This window comes from Triturus cristatus, chromosome 4_1 (genome assembly GCF_964204655.1).
Source record: "Triturus cristatus chromosome 4_1, aTriCri1.1, whole genome shotgun sequence".
NCBI classification, from domain to species: domain Eukaryota; kingdom Metazoa; phylum Chordata; class Amphibia; order Caudata; family Salamandridae; genus Triturus; species Triturus cristatus.
In genome coordinates, this window is record NC_140585.1 from 883,016,598 (window position 1) to 883,031,688 (window position 15,091).

The following is a 15,091-nucleotide window of genomic DNA, read 5'->3' on the forward strand; positions in this document are numbered from 1 at the left end:
TATTTCCACACACCCCCCTCATCTGAATTGCCATTTTCATGAAAAATCTATATATCTCTTTGAATATACAAAATGCAAGTTGTCAGTTATGTAGTGGAGATTTCAAGTGTTTGACACCAGAGATTTATGCATCTGTTCAAGATCCTATGGTTTCTTATCATGATGGGAATGGCGGCAGCCTGCCTGCTGGTCAATCTAACCTGCCAGTGAGGTGGCCAAAGAGGGTGCGTCCTGCATTACCATTCTTTTTATAAAACAAGGGTACATGGGATTAGACTGAGACCTGGTAGTTGTGAGATGTATAAATAGTATACTTGAAGATGAAGAGTGGGGTTTGTGCAAGCAACCGGTGAAAATGCATTTCAGATATTAATTCGCTAGGGATTCTAGCGGAGTGAAAGTTTATGGTATGGGCATAGATGTTACATTGGGCTCTAGAGAGCCTTGTGTGTTGTCTATGCTAGTGTTATGGCTACATAATATTCATCACTTGCGCCAATTTGAGTGGGAGATATGCTTTCACCACCAATTTTGCGGGTTACTGTAAGAATCAATAGGTAATGTTACAAAGGGGTACACAGGCACACACAAACCCCACTCGCCATTTTGCCGCCTTCCCTGCATTAACCCTCCCAGAAATGCTTTAAACTGTAGCAAGAGCCAGCCTTGTCCTATTGTCTTCACATTCAATTTTCCTTTTGCAGCTTTTATATCTTGGAAGCTGTTAGTTTGCACAAAAGGACTTTAAGGTTGGAGGGAGTGTAAGACATGTAGCCGCATGTTTTTTGTTTAAACAGACTTGGCTGAGCTTATTATGCTTTAGTCTCACCCACCTGTGTTGGGCGCACCCCGGTGAAGGCTTGAATATGTTGATCAGCAGAGTAGCACCTTGATTTGCTAGAGTCCAGCATGAGGAGGGCAGTATAGCTTGAAGACCACAATCAGCACAGCAGTGCATTGATTTGGTAGGGCCCAGTTTTGGGGTGATGCGGACCAGTCCAGTTTGATGATTACTATCCTATCAGCAGCGTAATAATTTGCTAGGGTCCAGTGTGGGGAGGGCAGTCCAGCTGCACAGCAACTCATATCCTTGAAATGCTTATTTCTCCCCAGGAAGGAGAGTGACTGCAGAAAGAAGTCTGGGTATGTAGCACCTGTTGGTTCTCTTTATGTGTACCAATTAACTCTGCCTCACAAGGTGAACAGTTCTGCACAGCCTTCCTTGACATGTCCCTTTGTTTCTATTTCTTTTCTTTAAAAAGACACCTGCAGTTTCTACTGTGGCCGCATTGTGGTTGAAAGAGTCTGAGCGTTCTGAAAATACCTTAATCTATGCAATCTTTAACACAAACACTAGTTGCTGGGTATGATATTAGTTGTTGATGGTTGAGGCCATAAAGCATTGGTAGCAAAGTTTTTAGTTTGATTTTTCACTCATGAAATTGAGTAGCCTGTGGTGGTGTCTGTGAATCACAAGAATACCTTTTTTTTATTACGCAGTGGTGACCGCATGACTCTAATTTGCTTCCTCCCTCCCAATCATAACGCACCGTGTTCAATTGTTCTACAGGGACCGTCGAGAAGAGTATGGCTAGGGTGGTGATACTGCTACAATGGGGTGCCATTAATGTTCTGTGGTGTGAGAAGTTAGGTTAAAGCTAACCATCTAATTTCCTAGCAATTGTAATAATTTTGTTTAAGCAGTGTGTGCACTAGTAGGCACCACACGGAAAATTACATTGCCCCACAGGTGAGGGAGTACGGGCAGCCATTGCTTCCTTGGGTGTTGCGGTCCTTCACATGTTTGTCACTGCAATACCTGTTAATATACTGTCTATGCATGTTTGTTTAATCGTTAAAACTTTAATTTTGACAGACATGAGAGTCCCTTATTTGATTTCATTGAGAGCTGCCTCCGTAACAAACACGAAATGGTTATTTATGAAGCTGCCTCCGCAATCATCCACCTTCCCAACTGTACTGCCCGAGAGCTTGCACCTGCCGTTTCAGGTAAGTGCCATGACATTGGTATGTTGCTTATTCATGGCTTTGACGTGTAGAATCGGGATGGTTCCAAAGTCTTGTGCATTGGACCTTTATCTCTCAAAATAATGTACATAGTTGGGACCTCCTCCCTGTTGTTCAGATAGGAAGCAGAGACGTATCTCCTGCCATTGATCTCACCATTGGTTGCAGGAAAAAGTGAGGCGGCAGCGGTTCCAAATGGATGAGATAACAAATGATTGAGACAGGATGCAGTCAGCCACGAAGGCCTTGTGTTTTGCTGAAGGAACTCTTATGCATCATATCTGCGACACAAGTTGTGCATTCATACCATCTCTTATGAATGAGTTGAAATATTCAAGTGAAGAATGGATGCTAACTTTGCATTTAGCAAAACAACTATGTTTGAGATAAAGTAGAACCCTAAATTGAATGCTCGTTCAAGATCCCAAAATAAAGACTGTCCTTCCTATTAACATTCCATCTAATGTTTCAAGATGCGCAACAATTAGGATCTTCTCCCAGTTCTGGCCTGTTCCTCTTATGTGGGACAGTCAAAGTCCTGAGCTCTCTCGTAGTTTGAGGCTCTACAGGGTTACCTGTTCTGGGTCATTTAACTGAAGAGGTACAGAAGAGTCCAAACATCTAAAAGGTTAATGGCTGCTAGTGCAGAGTGTGTATGTTGTAACTGCCCACCTGACTGCACCAGAGAGAAAAATGTATAAGTGATAGAAGATTGCAACAAGCAAGAAAAGTGCATGGGTGAAATCAGTAACATGAATAGAACAGAAGAATAGTAAAGGGGCACGGTTTCTAAGGGATTGACAGGATTTATTTAAGGGGGACAGGAAAGCAGTAGAAGGTAAGAGTGTAATAGACATCACAGTTTATACCAGTTGATGGTTGTGTGATTCATCTTAGTGGTGCTAGTCTTGGGTGCACAATCTAATACTATAATATGCACAACTCTCAGGAATCGAGTCTGTTGTATAGGGTGTCCTGTCACCAAGCATCATGCTTCAAACTGGGGGCAGCCTGTTCCATAACCCTCACTTCTCTACTCTCAGTAAAGTAAAAAATGAGAAATTGTGGCAACCAGTGGTATGCATCTATGCAAATTAAACCATTACCTATTCAGTTATTATCAACCAGGCCAAACCAGTTATTTCATTTAATACCATGCAGTTGTTCCTCTGTATTGTCATCTTGATGTCATGACCGGGCCTAACAGTGTCTTCATTGCTTTCAGTCCCTGCCTGTCTAATTGAGAATTAACATACATGGTGTCTTCTTATTGCTCTATTGAGCTTTCAACCAGACAGAGTGCCAGGAGTAACTTGCGAAATATATTTTTACTTGATGTATTGCTTACTTTGAGGTAGAAACCATGACACTGCGACCACTGCAAATACATAAATCGTAGGAAAATGTATTAAAAGTGCATGGAGAAAGGCCGTTCTGTGACTAGATGGGTAGAGATCCCTCCCCAATTACCTGTGGTTTGCAAAGTCAAGGTATAAGATGAACAAATTGGTAACTCAAACACGTGGATATGTAGACTATTTTTTACATTTGACTCGGATTATGATCTTTGCAATACCCTCTTGCAATATTTTATATCGAGAATAAAACAAAAATAGTGTCTGCCTCTCTGGGTGTTTGAACATTGGACGTGACTTGGGGAAATTTATATTTTGTTATGCCTCCCACAAAATCAAATGGCAAAATAGGGTTTCTGCAGAGGGAGACATGACTGTGTGATGCTGAGTGCCCGTAAACTCTTTCTAATATGTTATTATTCTTATAATCCTGTTTTAGTTTTGCAGCTTTTCTGTAGTTCACCTAAGCCTGCTCTGAGATATGCTGCTGTTCGTACCCTTAACAAGGTGAGTGTCGGACTTAATCCGGGAAATTTAATGACAGCAGCTTTCTGTTTTCCCTATTTTGTAACAATAGTAATTTAAATATTTACAGCTCCTAGTCTTAAATCATATATATGGTGCTAATGTAGAAGTAGCCAATGCTTGAACGCATGAAAACATGTTTTTATTTTGGTGACTCTTGTAAATTCCATACAGTTGCATTGATTCTGAAACTCATTTAAGTGATTCAAGAACTATACATTACTTAATTTAAAAGCTCATAATAGATAATAGTTTAAAGTTGATAGCATGTTTAACTTGATAGCCAAACATCACTGACGTGACAAGTATTTAAATGTTATTACCTGAAGTAGTCCTGAGGCATCCTGGAAGGGCGGGAGTCGAAATCTGTTCTAGTAACCTCAAACCCTTAACATATCATTCACAATTCAATGTGATTAGTAAAAGCCAAGATGTTCCTAAAGCTATGAAATGGCACTAAATCAGGCCTACCCTAAACATAGGCTTCTAGTTGAATCCAGGATCAAGTTCAAATCTCCTGCATTATACACAAAGCTTACCAGGTCACAAGTCCTGGCTACCATCACATTCTGGCCTACCCTTTCTCTCCAACTAGAAATCTGTCTTTTAATGCCCATCTTACCAAGCAACCCCCCCTTTAAGATACTGAAGTGTGGAGGAAGGTCCATGGGGATCGAGGACCCAAGATTATGGAACAGCTTTAGCCCTTATCAGCAAGCACAAGCTTATTACCTACAATTCAGCCAACTCCTGAAAAACAAATCTTTTGAAGACACTCTGTGAAATCTAAATTTGTGTGAGAGTGACAGAAGAATGCCAGTTCTAAGCTTCTTGAATGCTTAACCTACTCATCTAGGAATTCAATTCCCTTGTTATGTGTTTTTTCGAGTTCTCACAGTAAGATAACGAGCAATCACATACCCAGTTGAATTCTCCCAAATAATCACTATCTCACAAACGGGCGACTGGGTGAAGGAAGTGGGAAGGAGCAGGGTCCAATGAGGGCACTACTTCGCTGCCCTACGGGGGTAGACGCCTTACTCACTTAATCGTGACATGCTTCATCATCGGCGCATATCCTCACCTTGGTCACGCTAGTTGGGAAAAGAGGACATGATTGTCAGTTAAATCAGGGTTAAAAACATCTAGGGTTAAAAACAGATTCCTCACAATACGATAGAGTATTGTGAGGAATCGGTTTTTAACCCTTGTCTACCCGACAACAATGTCCTCTTTTCCTAACTAGAGTGACTATAGGATGGCACTGAATACACATGACCTTTGAACAATCCAGAAATATGGTAGGAAGTATGAATATGCGCTCATCCATTGATTAAAGCATGCACACCCACCTAATTACATGGTGGACCCATTATCTTGCCAAAGCATGGGGAATCACCTATAGAGTTACGATTAGGTGGTGTTTTTTATTGTGCATGCATTAATCAATGGATGAGCTCACATTCATACCCTATTTCTGGGTTGTTCGAAGGCCAGAGTTCAGTGTGAGGCAACTTCAGCTTTGTATTCTCAGAATTAACCAAAGATTACGTTGAAACAGAAATTATTAGAACCAACAGCTTAGGTGTATAATTCAAGCAAGGAACGTAAGGATGACCCCCAACAGCTCAATTGTCACCCTTCTTCCCTACAGCCACAGAGCAGCTTGAGTATTTTTTCTTTTTTTGCCTCACCTACAGACCCTTTCAGGTTCATTTGTATAAAGAACTAGTGCCAAACACCAAAATTGGTGGTATTTTTACCTTTTCTTTTTATTTACAGTCACAGCTTGAATCCTTTCTAATAACTCACTGGTACCAAACTTTCCTGTAGAATACGGAGAAAGATTGTCGTGCTTGGTAGTGTACAGGATGGTAATCTGGAGTGCTTTTGAAAAAGCTGCACAGTTGAACTGCAACCTCATTAAGTTACATTTAACTGTGCCTTTTCCAAAATTAGCTGCCCTCTCCAGCATCCTTGACCTGAATGGATACCACTTTTGAAGTGCAGTACATATTGGCTTTATTGTAAATGTGGCTGTATTTTTCTTTCTTTTTATATTTCATCTGTTTTACTTAACTGATAGAGACTTCTAGTCACAGATTCCTTACCTTAGAATTTCCACATTTTCATTAGCAGGACCCGGTGCACTGGTAGGTGGCATCGATCGGCTCCACTTCTGATTGTTCTAGAAGACCTCCTTGTCCCATTTGAAGTCTCAAACTGGAACGACTCCTGCCCAACTGAAAGAGTTCTATGAGGCCATGATCCTCATATTTGGGCATCCCAATCCTTTCAATGTGTCTTTTGGTCCCGTGATGTCAGAAGGGGCCCCTTCTAGTTTTGTGCCAGCAAGGCCCCCAGGGATCCATTTCTGGATCCGGACCGATGCCGGTTGTGCCATCTTGACCTTCCCTGGCACTTGTCCCGTAGCTCCCAGCGCCCCCCGGCGATGCCATTCCCATTGTCATCCCGACTCTGACATGGAGTCTGAGGGGCTTCGCCCGGCAACTGCTTCGATGCCGGCAGGAGCCTTGCCTAATAGATTGGAGCCAGAGCCTTATTTTTATCAGCCAGGCCTTGGGAAAGACTGAGAGGGGTCACTGGAGAACCCTTTAGAATGCCAGTCCTATGAGGAAGATTAGAGTGTTGTCTGGTGTGAGGACCTGGGTGAGGCCAGCTGCCTGGATACGTCTCCAGGTGCTGGTTTGCTTTCTCCCCCTATTGTGGCTGCGAAGGAGGAAGCTTCTTACGCAATGGTGTTGCGGAGAGCTGCTGAGGTCCTTGACCTTCAGCTACCCACAGTGGCAGTCAAAACAAATCTCTTGACAGAGCAGCTGCAACCGCGAGTCTCCACATCAGAACCCTTACTCCCATTCCAGTAACGCCTTCTCTGACATTATGTTGGGCACCTGGTTCAAACCCAACACAGGGGCTCCTGTGAATAGGAAGATTGCCTTTTGCCATCGTCCCGCACATGGGGACCCACACGTCCTTACATAACATCCTAGGTGGTCCAAGCCTCCACCTCCCATGGGGCTTTCCTTACCGCTCCCCTGAATAGGAAATTCAAAAGGCTGGACTCATTTGGGAACATGTTTTCTTCCACCAGCCTGGCATTGCGGTCCGTTAACACTGCATGCCTTTTTGGGTCTTTATTCCCACACTTTATGGGATACCTTTTCACAAGTACTGCCACAGGTCCTGGAGGAAGACCAAGCTGTACTCTACCAGACAGTCACTGACAGGAGTGATACGGCAAAGTTCACTATTTTATGCAGACTTGAAATGACAGACTATCTAGGCAGAGCGGTTTCCACGACAGTGGTCCTTAGGCATCACGCCTGGCTGAGGACGACTGGCTTTGTAGGGGATGTCCAAGCTTTCCTAATGGACATACCCTTCAATGGAACCCGTTTCTTTGGAGACAAGTCTGATCCAGCACTCAAGCGCTTTAAGGATTCTCGTACTACAGCCAGATCCCTGGGCCTCTCTGCTGCCCCACGTCCACTTTAATCTGCCTTTAGCGACTGCTGAAGGGGCTTTCAGCTGCGCCGCTTCCTGCCCAGCCACTGTCCTGCGGAAGCTCCCCAGTCTCTGCGTGGCTAAGGGCACAGTACCCACAGACCTCGTGGGCCAGGTGCCCGCCCCCGCTCTTAATCTGCTTCCAAACCCTACTATTCTGTCCCTTTACCACCATGGCACCTAGTTAGCCGCAGGATTTGCCATCATCTGCCCCACTGGTAGTCCATAACATCGGACAGGTGGGTTCTGCTCATTGTCCGAAGGGGCTACTCCGTCCCCTTCAAGACTACCTCTCCCCCAATGCCACTATCTCACGACTGGCCGACGGAGGATCATCTGTCCCTTCTCCGCGAGGAGGTCATGGCTCTCCTGGCCAAGGAAGCCATAGAGGGGGTTCTGGTCTCAGAAGTAGGCTGTTATTCCCGCTTCTTTATGGTTCCCAAAAAGGATAATGGCCTTCGTCCTATCTTCGATCTCCGAACTCTCAATCTCTTCCTCAAGAAGGAGAAATTCAAAATGCTCATGTTGGCTTAGGTCTTGTCTGCCCTGAATCCATTAGACTGGATGGCAGCGTTAACTTGCCGGACACCTATTTCCCTATTACGGTCTTATTTGCCCATCGGCGCTGTCTGTAGTTTACGGTTAGCCACGAGCACTTTCAGCTCACTGTACTCCCCTTTGACCTTACCAGCGCCCCTCGGGTTTTCACCAAGAAGATGGCGGTGATTGCAGCTCTGCAGAGATCAGGGGTGCCAGTCTTCCCCTATCTCGACAACTGGATGTTGAAGGGAGGCTCGCCTCACTTTGTCATCTCCCACCTCCAGACTACGGCGAACCTTCTGCACTCGCTAGGGTTCACTATCAATGTGCCGAAGTCACACCTGACTCCCTCTAAGATACCCCATTTAATTGGAGCTTTTCTGGACATGGTGCAGTTTCAGGCTTATCCTCATGAGCTACGAGGGTAGGATATTCAGGCTATGATCCCGAAATTTCAGCCTCTATCCTTGGTTTTGGTGAGACTGACTCTTAGGCTGCTGGGCCTCATGGCACGTGCGGGCTACAGTGGGACCTGAGGTTCCAGTGGGTGCAGCATCAGGACAATCTCTGACCTGGTTCAGATCTCGGAGGGGAATGCGAAGGATTTGAAGTGGTGGCTAATGGACCAAAATTGGTCCAGAGACCGACGCCTCTTCCTTCCCCAACCAGATCTCACAGTCATGACAGATGCGTCCATCATGGGAAGGCTGGTACAAGTGTTCCTGGACAACACCATCGTCATGTGGTTCTGCAGCAAACCGGGTGAGGTGAGGTTGTGAACCCTTTGTCAAAAGGCCCTGCATCTTTTGACATGACTGGAACACCAGGGAACATCTCTAGTGGTTCAACATCTGGCCGGTTCTCTGAAGGCCAGAGCGGACAAACTCAGCCGAAACTGCCTAGCAGCTCACAAATGGCGTCCATCTGGAGGTGGTGCAAGGACTCTTTCAGCAGTGGGGAGAGCCTTGGTTAGATCTCTTCCCATCGGCTTAGAATGCGCAATGTCTGTAGTTTTGCATGCTGGAGTTTCCAAGGCTGCACTCGCTTGGAAACGCTTTTTGTCTCAAGCGGAGCTCATGCCTCCCTGTATGGCTTTCTACCCATACCACTCCTACCCAGAGTTCTAAAGAAATAAAAAACGGCTGGGACCAAGTCATGCTTGTGGCTCCAGACTGGGCACAGAGAGTCTGTTATCATGAACTTCTGAGCATGGACATAGATCCCCCGATCAGGCTGCCCTTTTGGGAACATCTTCTGTCACATCAGCATGGTAGGATTCTCCACCCGAACCTGTTGACTCTCCGCCTTCTTGCATGGAGATTGAATGACGACAGTTGACTGCTTTGGCCTTCCTCCTGAAGTCTGTAATGTTATCTTGGCAGCCAGGTGTCCCTCCACCAAGACGGTGTACACCTGCTGTTGGAAAACCTTTATTAACCCTCTTTGTTCAAGTCCCCTATTGTGCAAATGTTCATTAAGGGTCTTACTCCTCTCTCCCTCCTTCACCATTCATTGTGCCTCAGTGACCCCTTAATTAGGTTTTAACTTTTTTGATGTGTCCTCTTTTTGAGTCTCTACACTTATATCCCCTCAGGCTTCTCACCTTGAAAATAACCTTCCTCATGGCAAATACATCTGCCCACAGAATAAGTGAGCTGCAAGCCTTATAATCTAAGCCACTTTACTGCTCAGTCTATTGTGACAAACCGGTGCTTCGCACAAGGGCCTCCTTTCTACCAAAAGTGGTTACCCCTTTTCACATAGGCTAATCTATCACCTTGCCTACCTTTTATGCTCCTCCACATCCCTCTAAGGAAGAGGAGCAACTCCACCATCTGGACCCCAGAAGAGCATTGTTGTTCTTTCTTGAGCGCACACAAGAGTTCCAGGTGGACGACCAACTCTTTGTGTGGTATGTTGGTACAAAGACAGATCAGGCTGTACTAAAGCGAACCATCTCCAGATGGGTCGTGCTCTGCATCAAAATCTGCTACACTCTGGCCAAGTAGCAACCGCCTGAAGGTTTGTGGGCTCATTCCACCAAAGCTAAAGCGACCACCAGTGTGTTAGCACACAGAGTTCCAGTCCTTGATATTTACCAAGCAACAATGTGGACTTCCCTGCACATGTTCACCAAACATTATTTTCTGGACAATCAGGTCCTCAGGGATGGGCACTTTGCCTGTTCGTTCCTGCAGGACTTTCTCATTTGAAATTGGTTCACAGACCCTCCTCCGGGGATGGTATTGCTTGCGTGTAGGAAGCTGACTTTTTATGTAGTGGATCAAAAAGAGTTGCACTATGTAGAAAGTCTGTATGACCCTTATTAGTTTACAGGGCTTAAATCCATAATCCCAAATACTCTCTTTTGAGGTAGTGTGGTGGAGCAGTTTTGGCTCATCAGAGGGTAGTGTTAAGCATTTTCTGAGCATACAGAGTCAATTAATGAGACACATGCTTGAAAAGAAACTCAAGACCAATTATTTTAACACCAAGAACTTCGCAATTGGGTAAGTAGTTTCAGGATATCAGTTTTTACAGGTAAGGAAAATTGTAGCACAAATTGGGCCTTATGAAACGCAACTCTGGGCCCACACATCAGGCAGGCCATACCCTTGACCTGGTATTTTCTAATTTTATGCTGGTCTCTTGTCCACCAGCAAGGCAGGTCAACTGGACAGACCACTATGTTGTGGAATTCCTTACTCCCCACCCGAAACGCATCTCTTCTCGAACTAAACAGTTACCGAGGACACGTAGACAGTGGCACAAAATTACCAATACCACTTTTAAAAATAATTTTTATTGTCCACCTTCTGTTCCTAATGAAAATATTGATACGGCCGTGAAAAATTGTGAAAAAGCTATTGTGGATACTATTGACAAGATTGCCCCTTTTAAACAATTTAAACCCAGACTCACAAATAAACAAGAAATTTGGTTTACTGATCACCTTAGAACGTTAAAATTGCATGCCAGGAAACTTGAAAAGAGATGGAGAACCTCTCACTTGATCGAGGACAAAAATAAATATTGGGACTCACTATCTATATACCACAAAGCCATTCGTGTTGCCCGCAAGACTCACATTGCATCGCAAATCACAGCTGCAGGAAACTCTTCAAGGATTTTGTACCAAGTTCTACAATCCTTTGTTAAACCTGCAGCTTGTGAATCTTCGGACCTTGCATCCCAACAGCTGTGTGACGACATCTCTTGCTTTTTTACGAATAAGATAGATACTATCTACGACAAAATAGTTTGCACCAATAACAAACTGACCACAGATATGGCACCCTTGGGAATAGATGCTGACCCCAATCTGAATAAATTTATGTTAAGCTTTTTTCCACCCATTTCTTTACAAGAGACATCTGCACTAGTATCACGGATTAAAAGTGGTAGCCCTGACGATATCATCCCAGCCAGGATTATGCCTGTCCTGACTGACGAGTTGTGCCCCATGATCCAAAGGTTGGTGAATCTCTCTCTGGGCTCAGGCACTGTCCCAAGAGAGTGGAAACGTGCTCTTATCAGGCCTATTAGGAAGAATACTACTATCCCATGGTCCGATCTAACAAATCTCAGGCCCATATCCCTTTTACCATTCTTAGGGAAACTGATCGAAAAATATGTTAATGGTCATCTGTCCAATCATATCGAACTTGTTGGCGGCCTGGACTATTCACAATCAGGGTTCAGGCCGAAACACAGCACAGAGTCTACCTTGCTGTCTGTTACAGACGACTTACATATGTATCAGGACAAGGGTTTCTCAGTAATCCTAGTTCTTTTAGATCTTTCAGCAGCGTTCGACACCGTGTCCCATACCATTCTTATTGACCGGTTGTCGAACGCTGGTATTGAGGATAAAGCCCTTGATTGGCTAAAGAGCTTCCTATCAGGGCGCTCCCAGAGAGTGATCATGGACACGTACCGATCAGCGGAGGTGGAGATATCGAAAGGGGTGCCACAGGGCTCTTGTCTAAGCCCTACCTTATTTAACATCTACGTGGCACCCCTGGCAAGAGTGATGCGCAGCTATGGATTCATTCCAGTATCCTATGCTGATGACACGCAGCTCCTCTTCCCTTTCAAGACCATGTCCGCAGAAATTAAAAACTCCTTTTCTGCGGGCATGAAGGCGGTGGCTAATTGGATGTCTTCCAACTTCCTGCAATGCAATGTCAGTAAGACGGAACTAATGCTGTTTGGAGAAGCCAAACTATTGTGGACCCCTGATTGGTGGCCCCCCGATTTGGGAGTAGCCCCAGAACCCAAACAGGTTGTGAAGAGTTTAGGGATTCGGATGGATCAAGACTTGTCATTTGGACAGCATGCTAACCATACTGCTGGAATTTGTTTCCATACGATTGGCCTGCTACGCAGAGTCTTTCCCTTACTACCGAACTCTTTCAGACGAACTCTGGTCCAGACATTGGTTCTGAGTCGAATTGACTACTGCAATGGCCTGTTGCTTTTTGCCAACGAAAATGTGCTGGCCAAGCTTCAGGTCATTCAAAACACCGCGGCTCGTCTTGTCCTTAATGTTCCTCCAAGAACTGCGTCCAAACCTCTTCTGGAGAAACTGCACTGGCTCTCCATTCGCCAGAGATCTAAGTTCAAGTTATGCTGCTTGATCCATAAATGTTTAAATGGACAAGGACCTATTTATCTTCAGAACAAATTTGTTCCTTATGTTCCAAGTCGTTCACTTAGGTCCAGTAACTGTCTTCTTCTGGTGATTCCCCGTGCAAAGAAATCTAGACACGGTGGTAAAGCGTTATCTATCGTAGGCCCTACCCTATGGAATAGACTTCCTCTTCATCTGAGACAGTGCAAAGAACATCTCACTTTCAGGAAACTCCTGAAGACTGTGTTGTTCAGAAACGAGATCTAGCTCCTATTATTCCTCTGTTTCTACCGGCTCCAGAAAGCGCAGAGATACTCCAGTTGGAGTCGATTCTAGCGCTATACAAACCCACAAATAAATAAAATAAATGCGTTTCTACTGTGGAGAAAAAGGCTTATACTGCATGCAGGTACTTGCAGTCGAATTCCGGGGGTTCCCTTTAGGACATAAGGCGCTAGGGGGGCCAAGGTCCAAAGTACCACCAGCAGTTTGGGTTTACCTCCCCTGGAGCCTCCAGGTACAGAGATGCTGGATGGGTTGGTAGCTGTGGGCACTACACCGTCAGCAAAGAGGGGACCACCTGTAATCAGGCTGCTGAGGGGGGCAAGTCTGGGAGCTCCCAATGGGGAAGGGGGGGGGGGGGAGTGGGTTCGGTTCAAGCTGGTCCTTGGAGCAGGGGTGCCCAGTTGGTTGTAGTGGACCCAGGCCAGAGATGTCAGGTGGAGAGGGTTTTAGTCGGCTGAGCCACTGGGTCAAAGTTACTGACAGTTCTCAGTTAGACCTGCAGAGTGGGGCAAAAGCAGGAGAGATGGGCCACACTCAGTGCTGGCCTCTGCGATGCTGATGTCCCTCGTTTGCTTGTCGGTTTTTGAAGCATCGGAGTCTGGATTGGACTCGAACAATCCTTGGTTGCTGCAAGGGGTCCGGTACATCCATTATTGGTGTATGGTGGCTTTGGTTGGTCCTGGCGTCTTCTCACTTGGAGGGGAGACTGATCTGACCTCCTGGAGCACGGTGACCTCCTCCTGGACGGCTGCTGCGTTGGACCTGGTGACCAACGGTGAACCGGAATTTGCAGTCGGTGCCTGCAGGCAAGCGGCTACTCCACTTCAAGGGAGATTCTGACGGCTCTGCAAAGTGGTGGCTTTAGGCCCTCTGAGGCTTTTGGAGGATGCACAGCTGCAGTATGAGTCGGGTTGTCACGATTGTTGGGGCAGGAGCAGGCAGGCAAGTAGGGTTTGGTGCCAAAGTCCACCAGCAGTCCTCAGTTCTCTCTTTTTGGGCTCTTCTCTGTCCTCTTCTTTTTTCAGTCAGACAAATCTGAGATCCTGGTGTAGGGGGCTACCTAAATTCTGAATTTAGGAGAGTTAAAGGTAGTGAAGAGTAATAGCCAATGGGATACTTACCCTTGGGGTCACTATGTGACCACTTCCAGTGGGGAGTAGGCATAACCCTGACCCACATTTCCAAATTCCACCAAAATCAAAATGATGGAACCCTTCTTTCATGGAGCACATCAGGCAGCCCCCCTTAGGGGCATGTCTGGCCTGGTAGTGAAACATGCCTACTTGCATATCTAATTGCCTGCTTGTCCTGGTGCCAAATGGGCCTCAGGGCATGGGATGGCCTCTCCTGTGTCTGGGGGAACCCAGAGTCTCTTATCAAAGGTGGTAAGGGCTTTGAAGTCCCTGGCCCTGGGATGCAGATTCAGCAGCCATCATCCTACTGGAGGAGGTGTGAACACTTTCCTCCAGAGCAGACATTGTCTCTGTCCTCAGAGCGTGGGCTCTATCCTGCAGGGGGGTCAGAAACAGGTCTGTGGTGGCAGGCTTGACAATACCAGTAAGCCAGCACATTTAGAGGCTGGTAGGTTCTCAGGGGGCACCCTCTGAGTGCATGTTTTAATAAATTCACTACTGGCATCAGTATGGATTTATTAAGACAAGGTGTTTGATACCAAACACTATACGTTACAGTTAAGCCATCCTGTATCTGGGAAACTTGTAAGGACTAGTGCCCAGTACATATACTTAAGATGGCCTCCCTGTTCGCTTGTACTATCTAGCAATTGAACTAGACAGCACAGGGGTATATCTGCTCATGCAGATAGGTCTTCACATGTAATATAATAAACCCTGCCTTAGGGCTATAAAGCCTGCTATAGGGGTGACTTACATATATTGCATGCAGTGTATGTGGGCATGGCACACAGGGTGTGTGCAATTTTGTTTTTTCACCTTTGCACCATTTCACACAGCCTACAATGGCAGTCTGCATGAGTTTGTTCTGATGCCATAGGTACCAGGGGTACCATTTAGTAGGGACTTTCATTGGAGCTAAAGGTCTTGTCAGTTGAGGAACAATTGAACATTTGTTGTGTTTTAGAGAAAGAGCACTGGCACTGGAGACCTGGTTAGCAGGAACCTAGTGCACTTCAGTCAAAATTGTGTCAATTACCAGGCAAAAAGTGGGTGTGACCATTTAA

General features: G+C 45.6%; 1 protein-coding gene across 2 annotated transcripts in view; it reads left to right on the plus strand.

Annotated features, from left to right (window-relative positions):
• Window positions 1-15,091, plus strand: part of COPG2 (coat protein complex I subunit gamma 2) — a 341,223-nt gene that overhangs the window by 166,319 nt on the left and 159,813 nt on the right. Inside the window, exons 10-12 of one of the 2 annotated variants that reach the window (XM_085653601.1) lie at window positions 1,114-1,143; window positions 1,877-2,010; window positions 3,823-3,890. In XM_085653601.1, the coding sequence (XP_085509727.1) occupies window positions 1,114-1,143; window positions 1,877-2,010; window positions 3,823-3,890 (232 nt within the window). The remainder of the gene's footprint in view (window positions 1-1,113; window positions 1,144-1,876; window positions 2,011-3,822; window positions 3,891-15,091) is intronic. The other variant, XM_085653602.1, reaches the window with a different exon arrangement.